The sequence below is a fragment of the Miniopterus natalensis genome, chromosome 9 (genome assembly GCF_054644295.1).
Source record: "Miniopterus natalensis isolate mMinNat1 chromosome 9, mMinNat1.hap1, whole genome shotgun sequence".
Lineage (NCBI taxonomy): Eukaryota > Metazoa > Chordata > Mammalia > Chiroptera > Miniopteridae > Miniopterus > Miniopterus natalensis.
Window position 1 is genome coordinate 13,128,231 of NC_142089.1, and position 13,268 is coordinate 13,141,498.

The window sequence follows — 13,268 nt, forward strand, 5'->3', positions numbered from 1 at the left end:
CCTTTAATTCTCCAGTGGCTGTGTGTGATGCTGGGTGGGGGGGGGGGGCAAAAGAATTTGGGGGTAAGTTCCTGGGTATCCAGAACACTAACTAGAAACAGGAACTGAGATTTCCTTCAGCCAAGTATCTGTTTGTCCCTGTACTTTTCCTCTAGCTATCTTCTTTCCAACATTTTTCCCCTCCTTCTCTCCTCCCTCATCTCCACCCCCCACCCCCTCACCAAGGAAGGAATTGGCCAGCTCCACCCGCCCGCCCCCATGGCTCCGCCCCCAGCTCGGCAGGCCAAGAGTTAACTGCTGCACCTGTTGAGGTATACGTGCTGTCCCGGCACCTGTACCTGTAGCCAATCAGCACCAGCGCTGCCAGGAACCTACCTGTCAGCAAAATCCCGACACTCAAACCTCAACATAAATCAAACACTTCCCTGGGCAGGGAATGTCTGTGTCAGGCAAGGAATAGAGTCAAGCGCAGTGAGCAGAGTCTCGGTGCTGGTGCCTGTCGTTGGAGCCTGGGAGCAGGAAGATGTCGAATGAACTTGAGTGAGTAAACATCGGTGGATGCCTGGCGCTCTCAGAGCGTGGAGGCTGGATGGGATTTCCAGAAGGGGAAAGAGCAGGGAGGCCGGCGCCAGGATTCACAGAGCAATTTGTAAGGGTAAATGAATGGGCTGAGGATCTCACTTTGGCGTGTAGAGGCAAGCACTGTCTCAAGTGAGAGCTGAGTGTTTCCCTGGGAAAATAGTTTTGTTTTGTTTTTTTTTCTTTCCCTCTCGGCTGAGCAGTTTCGAACCAGGTAGGGAAACACAGGACTAAAACTGACGGCTTTCAGTACCACGTTCTGATACTCTGAAGGGGCCTTGGAAATCAGAGATAGCACCAATTCCATCTAGGCTTTCTATCTTCCTGCCAAAAGAAACTTTCTCTGAGGTGGTTCTAAGAGCTGTCTTAGGCAGAGTTGGGTTTCTCCAAAGGGACTTGTTTTTTGGGTTGGAATAGTCTCAAGTGGGAAGGTTACAATGTTATGGTTAAACATACACACTCTGTAGTCTGCTTGACCTATGTTCAAATCCAGGCTCTGCTCCTCATGGGTTGTGTGATTTCGGATAAGTCATTCAACTTATCTGAGCTTCATTTTCCTCATCTGAAAAATGGGTACAATAATGCTTTGTTGAATTCTTAAGAGTTAAATGTGATACAGGCTGTAAAATGCTTAGCAAAGAGTCAAGGTCTAAAGATGCATTCGATAAAATGTGGTTGATTTTATTCAAAGGCAGTTCTAAGGCTGAGGACACTGAGATGTGGTTTTTCAGTGAAGTCATCCTTACTGCCTGGCAGGATTCAGGTGCCTTCCTGCCCACATACGGAATTTAGAATTTCCTACTGGCTGAGGCTGACCTTTATCTGGGCCCCCTGCTTGGGGTCCAGACCTCAGAACAGGTGGGATGAGGCTAGGATTCTGGGCTGCTTTAGCCTGGCTTCAGGGAGCTGGCAGAAACCAGACTTCTAAAACACACCTCTTCCTGCCACCCTCAGAGGTGAGTGGGCAGAGACAAAGTTTGAACAATCTTTTTGTCTAGCTACTCAATAGATTTTTTTTAAAACTTTAAGACCTAAGGGCAGAACAGTTGGTGGGTCCTGATCGCAGACAGAGTTCTATGATACCAGCTAGCTCTTGGGTTCTCCTGGGTTTGCCAACTATGTTCATAGTACGATCCTAGGCATCAGATTTCTCTTGAATGAATTCCCTGGAGTTGACAATGTGTTGACAACTGGAATTAGAGCGGGGGAACTAGAACCAATGCCTGGGTTCAAGTCCCAGCTCTGCCACTACTTAGCTGTCTGACCTTGGGCAAATCACTTCTGAGTCTCAGTTCCCTCACCTGTAAATTGTGTACCACCTCGTGGAATTGTTGGGGAAATCCAACAACTTTTAAAAAGTGATCAATTTAAAACGTGGTAAGGAGCAAGCTAATCATACTCTTGGTACTTCATATATAACTAACCTGTCAATGAACATTTCTGAACCTCTTTCTATTTATCCACACTTTGGGGGGGGGGGAATTGTGATGACTCTAGTCCACTTAGATCTGCTGCTTAAAACTGCAGAGGCTGCAGAAGAATCTATTCATTGATGCCCCTTAGGGGGTAAGTGTCCTGAAGCTGGGTTACTGCAATGGAAAGGTTTCTTGCTTTTCTCCTTAATGATTTGAGTTTGAAGTCAGCTCTGCTGACAGTTGAGGCTTCTCCATTTGGGGTGGGGTGAGGGGACCTGTGCCTGCAGAGTAATTGCAGACCGGCTCTGAAGCCACCATTTAAGATTACAATGACAGAGCCTCAGTGCCTGGGGGCTCAGCTGCCCTCACTGGGGGGTGTGTGTGGGGGGGGGGACACTCAGGGCATCAAGTGCTTGGTTTGCAAGTTTGAGTGGCTACTGCTGGTGCTGCTGTGGCCACATTCTTGCTGCTACCACATTCCCCTAAAATACGTGGAGTGAAGAAGACTGGCCCTGGAGTCCATCTCGAACCCAACCCCGACAGAAAGCAGGATCTGCATATGACTCTAGATTCTGCCACTTACCAAATGCCGGCTCCTGGTGAATTTGTTTCTCCCTCCTCCCTGACCCTCAGTTTCCTCCTCTGTCCGATAGGGACTATAGACACCTACCTGGCAGGGGAACAATGAGCTCCCATGTGTGGGCCACTCGGCCCGTAGTAGGAGCTCCATAAACGCGAGCCGATTACTAGGCCTCCAATGGGAGGCCCACATCCAAGGCCAAGTCTTGAGGAGCATGGAGGCCAGGGCGGTGTAGTGAGAACTCCGCTCCAGGCAGCTGGCGGGTGGAGCGCAGGGGCCTTTCATGTGGCCGGGCCCAGCCCGCTGGGAAGCCCAGTGTCCGCCAGCCTCCAGCCCTCCGCCAGCACAAACCACTGCCTGCAGCCCAGCCATTGCCTCCAGCCGGGGCCTTCCGCAGCCCGGAGGAGAGAGCGCGTCGCAAGGGATCTTGGGGTAGAGGGAGCACCGGAAGTTGCCGCCGGAAGTCGCCGCCGGAAGTCTTCCTTTCGAGGGGAAAAGGGTGGGCGCGTGCGCGCTGCCGGTCTGTTGGGGCTACTTGAGCGACTGCCTTAGCCGGGGCCTTAGCCGGGGCGTCACGGGGCCCTCCCGGACCCTAGGGAGTCTTGTGTGTAATGTGTCCGCGCCTCTCATCCTGCCCCTCGAGGAAGCGAAGTTACGAGATTCAGTGATGAGCACATAGTAGGTCCACCGGATGGAGAGGGACGTGAGCGAGGCCCACCAGAATTCGCCTCTACAAGATCCCCGGGTCGGTCCCCTGTCTGCCCCCCCCCACCACCACCACCCGGCCACCTGGAGTCTTCTCCTTCCCCAGAGCCTCGGAGAGACGCAACTGCGGGTGGGAGGGGGGCCGGGACCGGCCCGTCAGCGACCGCGGGCCTCCCTCGGGCGAGACTCCATCAGATTTCCAGGAGCGCCGGGCTCCAGACTGCCTGGAGCGCTGAAAGAGTTAACCAGGAACGCCTCCCCGCTGTGGTTTTGTGGTCGAAACCGTGATTGCCAGGAGCAAATTTTTGTCGTGCACAAGGTGTGTTATTAAAAGTCGGAGTTACGCTGGTGGTGAATGAAAAGTTAAAAGCCCTCATTAAGCTCGGGCTGTAAAACAGGCGGACGGGCGGAGAGGCTGGGACAACCCTAACGGCGCTGGCGACCCCGGCGCGCGGGGACACTCCGGAGGCTTCTGCTGCCCGAGGATCGTTCTCACCCAGTGAGGGCCCGGGGGCCGGTGCCTTGTGCCCAGAGGGTCTTCAGGGCCCACACAAGAAAAGGAGGGGGAGGAAGGGCCGCAGGGCTGAAGCGCAGTTAGCATACTCGGAGCTCTACCTTGGTTAAAACAAAAGTAACAGTCGACCATTTATTGAGCGTGAACTCCACAGCAGACAGTGTCCAGCGCCTGATAAATACATTATCTCCTTTAACCACGCCAACAATCCGAGGGATGGGGAGTATAAACGCAATTTTGCAAAGAAGGGGATTTAGGCTTGCCTCAAGCTTGCCCAGGATTTTAGGAACAGCTGTGATCTTAACCCAGGGGCCATAAGGATGCTCCACACCAATATACCACCCTGCTTCCTATCGGCACAGGAGTTGGAAAAAAGAGAAGATATGCCAGACTGTTAGCAGTGGTTATCTCTGAGTGGAGGAATACAGGTGAATTCTAGTGTCTACCTCCAGTTTTTCTGTTCCACATTTTATACATTGTGTTTTACAAACCTGTGTTACTTTTGAAATGAGAAGGGGGAGGAGAGGGAGTAATTTTTAAAAGAGAAAATGACTGGTTCACCTAAAAACAGTATTCTCAAAGTGTGGTCCCTGGACCATCATCATCATCACCTGGGAACTTGTTAGAAATGCAAATTCTCAGCTCCACCCTAGACCAACTGAATCAGAAACTCTGGGTGTAAGACTCAGCAATATGTGTTTTAACTGGCCCTCCAGGTGATTCTGATGCATGTTCAAGTTTAAGAACCATTAGTCTAGAAGACCTGGCAGAGAATTGGGAGTTAGGAGGTTCCCAGATCCACCGCTGACCTGCAGTGTAGTTGCTGAGTCAGCAGGCTGAGAACTTGGCTACTGGGTTTGAGCCCAGCTCTGCCACTTATAGACTGGGTGACTTTTGGATGAACTCCTTAACCTCTTGAAGTGTCAGTTTCTGCATTTGTAAAATGACAGTAATAGCACCCAGCTCCCATGGGCATGTATGATGATGAAAAGGCACAGGGCCTGACACTGTTAAATAATGTTCCTTTTCCTTCCCTTGTCTTCCCTTCCCTCTCTGAAATTCAGCTTTTCCATTTGTAAAATGGAGCAAATAATCTTAGCTGGCTGCCTCCCTCTCTCTATTCCTTTTGCCTCCTCAAAGGGTCAGAGCAAATAATCTAGTGAAGGTTCTGAAGGGAAATTGTCTCCCCAATATTCGGGGTTAGTTCACTGGGCCTTCGTAGGAGGTCAGCAAGAATTGGGAACTTTTGAGGGCAGAGACAGTGTGGCATTTACCTTTGTGTCCCAGTTCCCAGCACAGGGCCTGTTACAGAGTAACCCTCAGTGAATGTTTTGAAATGAATCAGTGAGTGAATGAGTGAAAGGATGTGGCATCCTGGGTTTAGAGGTAGATTTCAACGCCTTTCACAACTTTACTGAACAATAGAGAAAAAAATAGGAAAATTGGACAGAAAACCAAGAGGAAAATAGAGCACAAAAGAAAAATTCCCATAGAAAGATTTTTTCAAAAGGAAAATGAGTTTCTTGTATAATTAGAAAATGGCACATAATTAATCTACATGCAACTAGAAGCGTTGACTGGAGCCTGACCGCCGTCAACTTGCCCACCTGGATCCAGATGATGAAGCTGGCAGTGCTTGCCCCTCTTATCTAGGAATCTCCAAGCATCAGGTCTCCTGCCACTAGGAAGAGATGATCCCATTTATAGGTGGGAGAAAGTGAGGCAGCGAGTTGCCATGCAATATGCTGGGGGCTACCCCACAAAGTATTCGTAATAATAATAATAGTTCACATTATTATGTGCTGGCACTATGCTGATTACCTGCATTATCTCATTGCATTTTCCAAGCGATACCTCACAGAGTTGTTGTAAAGATTAAATAAAACAATGACTAGAAATTGTTGAGCCAGCACCTGGCACTTGGTAAACCCTCAATGAACAGTAGCTATCATAATAATTCTATGACGTTAGTACTCTCATCTTTCCCCATTTTACAGGTAAAAAACAACAACTGAGGCACAGAGAGATCAAGTTGCACAGTCACACAGCTAGTAATAGCAAAGTGGGACCCTGGGGCTGTGTAGCTCTGGGCTGCCCCCCATAACCATGAATTGATACCATCTCATTCAAACTGGAATCACTGCACAGCCATGCTCTATGCTTCGCCATTTCCTCACTGAAGACCCCACATGAGCCCCTAGCATGTAACAAGGCACATTTCACAACCTGTGCACCCAGAAACCAGATGGGCCAGAGAACCCTGGAGCACTCCTGTCATGCTCAGGGAACACCTTGCATGGGGCTGACTGAAAAATGATTCCTCTTTGAGCAGTTGTGCCAGGGCCTCCCTGTGGGTAATTAGTGAGTGTGATTGATCACTGCTGATGAGACTGGGTGGCTCACAACAGGGTTTGGCAAGTCATTGGGTGTATCTGTGTGTCAACACCCAGCTCAGGTGACCCCTGGAACTCTTCCTCCTCAGGTTGGAGGGCGGTGGGGTCCAACTTGCTGGATTTGTCCTATCCCAGGACCTCCTTGGGTGGGGCTTGAGGCCACCCCCTTGGTGGTGAGTTTTCTTCCTCCTCCTGCAAAATTGAGTAAGAGTCTTTCCTTTTCCATCTCTGAATCATTGAGATGGCTTTGAGATACAGCAGTGATTGAACTAAGTACTTGGATAGGAAGCTAAGAGACTTGAGAACCAATCCTGTTATATCCTTAGGCAAGTCACACCTTCTCTCTGAGATGAGATTTCTAAGGTCTCTCGGTTCCCTAAATTGCTAGGATTCTAACAAAAGGAAATGAAACCAAAAGGCCTCAACTAATGGCTGAGACATTTACTTAGTCTTACTGGGAGTTTTAAGTGACTCAGCCAGAAAGCAGTGGGCATTTAGAATCCAAAGGGACTTGTTGGGATGAAACCCCACTTCACCATGTAGGTGACCTTTGGTGCTTAGATTGATGCATGTTGGAGTCTGAGACTAAGAGTATGACTGGACATGGACCACACGCCTCCAGTGCTGTGGGTCCGGAATGAACTTCAGGGGGGAAAGAGGCTGCATCCACATTAGAGCCCCTGCTTGGGCAGTTTGCACATTTTCACAAGCTGAAGCTAGGAGGCCTCAGGAAGTGAGGCCTGTCCGGTAGATGGCCACGCTCCTCTCTCTTGATTTTGTATTCAACCCTCTCTTGGAAGAGAAGCCAGACCAGGGACAATCTGAGGAAGTAGCCTGTGAAGGTTCTCGGGCTGGAAGCCAGAGACCTCTGTTCTAGGCTTGATGCCATGAGATACCAGCTGGGTGACCTTAGGCAAGCCAGTGGCCTCTGTGTGGCTCAGTCTTTCCTACTATCAAATGGAGGTAGTCATACCTTCCCTCCCTACCTTACAGGGGCATTGCAGGATCAGAGGTGATGACAGATGTATGAGAAACACATTGAAAAATATAACATGCTATGCAAATGTGAGGGATTATCAAATCTCAGACTTGGGTTTCCTCCTCAGTGGGCTGGCCTGCCTTGAAACAAGGCAACATATGCAAAGGACCTGGCTCACACCTGACACATAATAGGCGAATAAGCTCTGGGAGCTGTCCAGGCCTATGCCTTTGATCTTGCCTTTCCTCTCATCTGGAAGATCCAAAGTCCTCCCCACTCACCTCCATGCTCCCTCTTCCCCTCTAGCCATTTTTTCTTTTTCTTTTTTTTAAAAAATATATCTTTATTGATTTCAAAGAGAGGAAAGGAGAGGGAGAGAGAGAGATAGAAACATCAGTGATGAGAGAGTCATTGATCAAGCCCACAACCCGGGCATGTGCCCTGACCGGGAATGAACCCTGATTGCCTGGATCCTAGGTTGATGCTCAACCACTGAGCCATGCCTGGCCGGGCCCCTCTTGCCATTTTCTCAACCAATATCCAGTCACTCCCCAGAGTTCAGGGAGTCAGAAGTCCTCCTGTTACTTTTTCTTCATAGCTTTCTTCACCTATCTGATATTAGTTGTTTGTTTTTGTGGTCATGTCTGTCATGTTGCCACTAAAATGCAATATCTGTGACTGCAGGAATGGCTTTATTGTCTTGTTCACCTAGGACAAGACCTGGCACATAGTAGTAACTTGATAACTGTTTGTTAAAAGTGAGGGATGGGTGGTTAGATTAATGGATGCCTACCAGAATTATTATTTTTTTCCTCTCTTCTACATCCGTTCTTGGAAACTAGTGGTTTGATGGAAAAGTGTCTAGTCATGGAGTTATTTCCCAGGCCAGGACCCAGGAGGTTTGGCCTTATAACTCATTGGCCAGTACCCTGGAACAGGTGACCTGTTGTCTATTTCCTGGTCTATAAAATAGAGATAATAATACATCATGCATGTTGAGAGGCTCCACAAGATAATGAATGTGAAAGTCAAGGCAAGGGGTTATTACATGTCTCTTTTGTTTTTCACACACAACCTGGTTCACAGGAGGCTTGGGGAAGATGTTAATTTAAGAACCTCAGGCAGAGTCTCCCCTTTACTCCCATTTGGGGGTTCTGAGATGATGATGGTGGTGACGATAGCTATTATTTACTGAGCGATTATTCTCGGGCAGGCTCTAGGCTAAGCACATTTCTTACGTTAATGCACTTAATTCTCCTAACAACCCCTGAGATTAGCCCCACTCTAAAGTAGCCAGTCCTGGTGACTCCATCATATGACTGTGTGCTAATTTTCTTCACAACACTTATCACTGACTAAAATTAACTTACTTACCTACTTGTTATGGTCTGTCTTCCCAATTAGACTAAGTTTCGTGGGAGCAGAGCCTTATCTGTCTTGTTCTTGGCTGCTTCCCCAGTGCCTAGAGGAGTCCCTGACTGGCCCACAGAAGACACTCTATAGACCCATTTAACAGATGGAAAAATGGCTCACAGAGGGGCTAAGTGCCTTACCCGAGGACACACAGTTACCTGGGTCTGTCAGGCTATGACTCTAGTCCCACTTCCTCCCATGGTGCTGTGCCCTGCTAGAGATCTGATGTCAAGAAGGTTGCCCAGGGCCAAGTCCTCTCCCCATCCCCTCTACCTCATTCCCTTTTTACCTTCTGATAGCTGAGGAGTTCTGCCTTGGACAGGGACACCAACAGAGAATTTGTGGAGGCCGCATAGAATGGGAGTTATCTGGTTTCCCCTCTTTGTTCTGGCTCTGTCACCCATGAGTAGGTCTCACTCCTTAGAACCCTTTTCATGGCTCTTACCCACTGGGCCCTCAACCCTTAATTCCAACTTTTAAGAGAACAGGTTCTTGGATTTCAGGATTTGGCACATAAGGCAATGTTAACCTTATCCATAGCCAAGACTTTCTAGAAGTCAGTGATTAATCTTTGAACATAAAGTTGATTGGTGGCATGAGCAGGCACTGGGGCCAGGACACTTCAGCTTCAGCTTCTGGCCAGCAACTCTCGCTTTCTCACTTAGTCCCTCCAGCCCTATATGGTTGGGAAATCCCTTTTATGCAGTAGAGGATTGGTTCAGTGTATTCAGAGGAGGGGAATTTCCACAATAGGAAAGGCATCTAGAAAGATGTTTGGGGTTAAGAGCTGCATCTTAAAATCCAACAGATCCAGGTTCAATTTAGCCTCCACCACTTACTAGCTGAGTGACCCTGAGCAGATAATATCACCTGTTTGGGTCTCCGTGTCCCTAATAGCTATCTCTCAGGACTATTGTGCAGTGTGGAAGAGATGACACAGGAAAACAGTTGACACCATGTCTGCATGTGGTAAATGCTTAAGGCATGGCAGCTGCTGTGTATCAAGGAATCAGACTCTGGGATCATGACAGGGTATACAGGAGACTCCTATAGGCCCGTAAAGCCTCCCAAGCAAACAATAAACATTGTCTGTTCTTTTGTTTCTGATGTGACTTTATCATTGTCTTTAAAATTTAACTTTTAAATACGATAAGATAACCAGTAGCTCATCAAAGTTGATAATAATCATTCTACTAGAGTCAGCAAATTGGGGATCTAGGCCCAGATCTGCCACTGACTTGCAGGGTGGTCGTGTCTTGTAGCACTTTTCAGCATCTTGATGTCTAGCTCTAAGCTGGGCCCAGAGCACAGTAATGGCTCAAATGTATTAAGCACTTGTTATGTGCCAGAAACAGTTCTAAGCATTTTTCATGTGGCGGTGCTCTCAATCCTCATAACTCTACAGGGTAGGTGCTTTTATTAGACTCATTTTACAAACAAAGAGCAATGCTTAGCACTGCGGGTCCCAACTGACCAAGAGGGTGGGGTCAACAAGGCCTTTCACTGTTTCCCCATGCCCCTCTGGTTTGGGTGCTCCCTTTAGCCTGGGGCTCGGAGGGATGGTGGCAGCCACCCTGGGTTTGCTCTGTAAGTTCCTCTAAACCCAGGCCCAGGAGGCAGCTAGGAGGGGCCTCTTCTCACCTCTCCATCTTGAGGCCCTTGATTTATAGCAGCATAAACTCGGGGTGTGCCTCCTTCTCCACACCCCTAGAGCAGGCAGGTTTCTGTCATTTCTCTTTTTTGTGTGACAGCTGCCTCTCCCTCCCTGCCTCTCAAAGCCCAAGGGCCCGCACCCTGGGGCCCAGTGGGATGGGAGACGTCCCCTGGATGAAGCCCATGGGAGAGCTGCTGCCCACGGCCTGCCTGGGTGGAGCCTGGCTGCTGCTCCCACTCTGTGTCTGAGAATGTAGGCCTGAGCTGCAGGGCAACAGGAAGGTACTTCCTGTGACAGGATTTGCCCACCTCCCAGTCTGCCAGAGTGCCTGAAATCCCACCACTAAAGCGTTTTTCTGCTGTGGTAAGAACTGCCCTCTCATATTATGGTAAAGCGGTGTGGCTTAGTGGAAAGTATGTGGCTTCGGTACTAGACAAGCCTGGGATTAAATCCAGGCTGTGTCATGGACTAGCAGAGTGATCTTGGGCATTTTCTTATCTTCTCCAAGTCTCTGTTTTCTTCATCTATAAAATAAAGCAAATGGTCCTTACCTTGTAGTGTTCTTGTAAGGAACACAGTTAATGAATGGAGACCATTCAGTAAATAGCGGCTGATGTTGCTCCCACGTCCCTAACATGAGTGAGTCTACCAGGCTCACTAGAAAGGGGAGCACTGGAGACCAGGAGAACAGTCAGTGGCCACTTCATCTCTGGGGCCCATTTTCCTGGCCTGGCTGTCCCCATCTTCTCACTTACCACTGTCCTTTACATACTCTTTGCTCTAAAATAAACACAAACAGAACTTTCCCACCTCGATGCCTTTGCTCACAAATAAGAGCATGTTCTATAACAGCGATTCTCAAAGTATGGCTCCCAGACTACACGCATCAGCAATACCAGGGAACTTGTTAGAAAAGCAAGTTCTCAGCCACTCCAGACCTACTGAATCAGAAACTCTAAGTGTAGGGCCCAGAAATCCGTATTTTAACAAGCCTTCCAGGTTATTCTGATGTGACTGAAGTTCGAGACCACTATTCTGTATTACAGCATCATCCTACTCCAGCTTGGTATTGGCCCAAAACATCTAGCTCCAGAATTCAGGTGCATTCTACTGCTCCCAAACTGCCTAAAGTGGTAGAAGGAGTTTCATGTTTTCAAGGCTGGTTACTCCCTGAATTCTTGGGCTTTGGCCTGAGGCTGACATTCATGCACCTTCTTATGGGACAGCCTAATTTGACCCTCCTTGCTTGCCTTCCAGTTTCAGGTCTGTGAGGCTCCTAAAGAATGACCCTGTCAACTTCCAGAAGTTCCCTTACACTAATGAGGACGAGGCCTGGAAGACCTACCTGGAAAACCCCTTGACGGCCGCCACAAAAGCCATGATGAGGGTCAACGGGGATGACGATGGCGTGGCAGCCCTGAGCTTCCTCTATGACTACTACATGGTGCGTCAGCCCCCGGGCATGCCCTGCTCTGAAGGGACGTGCACTCTCACTTTCAGGCCTACGGCTCCATGGCCTGTGACACCCGAAACCATCACCATGTTCTTTCTCACCCTCGGCCTTTGCACATGCTGCTCCCTATGCCTGGCACCCTCCGTTTTCCCGTGGCTAAACCCTGCTCTCAACTTCAGGTCTCAGCCTCAATGCCCTCTCATTCATTCATGAAATGGGGGTAGGCTTTCTTGGGTCTCCCATTCTGAGCCTTCTCTGGACACCTTCAGCAACTACAGTCATCATCCATGACTCTGTGTTTAGGACCTTGCTATTTGTGCAATTATTTCTTCATCTGCCCCATGAAGGTCCTGGAGGTCAGGAACTATGTTGTGATCATTACTGAATCCCCAGCTCCACATACTGCCTGCCACACAGTTCTCAGTACATACTGATGGAATGGATCAGTGCCTCAGCCACACTCACTCTGTCACAGCAACACCCCCAACCTGCCATCTTCTTTCTGCCTGCCCTTGTCCCTTAGTTCATCCCAGTTGCCCTGTCAGCCCCACCTGCCTATTTGAATCCCACTGCCAAAAACATGCCTTCTGCTCTTGAACCCATTCCCTTCCTTCAGGGCCCCTCCCAAGGCCCACCTCCTCTTGGAAGCAATCCTGCCACATCACCTCTGCCTCTCCTGCCTTACTGTCCTCATACCCTTGCTGCCATTATATGCACTGCAATACCTTCTGACAGACTATCTTTTATTACCAATCTCTGATAGTTTCCAGGGCCTCGGCCTTGACTCTGGGAAAGTGTCAGTTACTGAGAACAAGAATTGGGCCCTCCCAGTTCTGATAAGTGGGCTCGAACCAGCTAGCAATCACAAATATATAACACATATGACATCACCCCCACCCTGTCCACCACCAGTTCCAGACATTGCTAGAGGACTGCAGCCTGCATTCCCACTGAGGTACATGAAGCCACAGAATCTTTTTATTTATTTGTTTGTTTGTTTGTTTTTATACTTTGCAGCTTTTCCAAGTTTTTTTAAAATTAGTTTAAAAAATTTATCTTTATTGTTGAAAGTATTACAGATGTCTCCTTTTCCCCCCCATCGATCCCCTCCACTTGACATCTGTTCCAACCCCCACCACAGAATCTTTTTAAACCCAGGCAACCCCTATCCAGTTTTCTGAGTTGTCACATGACAGCAAACTTTCTTGCTATCCCTGAGCTGGGCAATTGCTCCAAGAGACTTTCCCAAATTTGAGGATGGGGGATATGAATAGCTAGTTGTTGAGATAACTGGCTCTGAATTTAAAGATTTAAAGCCATCTTATAATTAAGTCCTCAAATTCGCTGACCCAAGCAGTATTTTATCTACCCTCCCACAAGAAGTAAGGCAAATTGTAACTTTAGATGCCAAGGGGAGAAATGGTCCCAGATATGAGAAGGCCCCAAATGATCTCTCTGGCTTTGGTTCTCATCCTGCACCTTACCTTGTCCCCAGCCGACCAATAGCATCCTGATAGCATCTAGCCCAGGCTGATGGAAAAGAAATTTGAATTGGTCGCCTCAGCTGGAGACATGATAGGAGA

The 13,268-nt window shown here is 48.6% G+C and overlaps 1 protein-coding gene across 1 annotated transcript in view; it reads left to right on the top strand.

The window, feature by feature from the left end:
* The first annotated feature begins 452 nt into the window (after positions 1 to 452).
* GRHL3 (grainyhead like transcription factor 3) overlaps positions 453 to 13,268 on the top strand; it is a 32,466-nt gene continuing 19,650 nt past the window's right edge. Inside the window, exons 1-2 of the mRNA XM_016216213.2 lie at positions 453 to 540; positions 11,490 to 11,676. Coding sequence (XP_016071699.1) covers positions 524 to 540; positions 11,490 to 11,676 — 204 coding nt within the window. The 5' untranslated portion in view covers positions 453 to 523. The remainder of the gene's footprint in view (positions 541 to 11,489; positions 11,677 to 13,268) is intronic.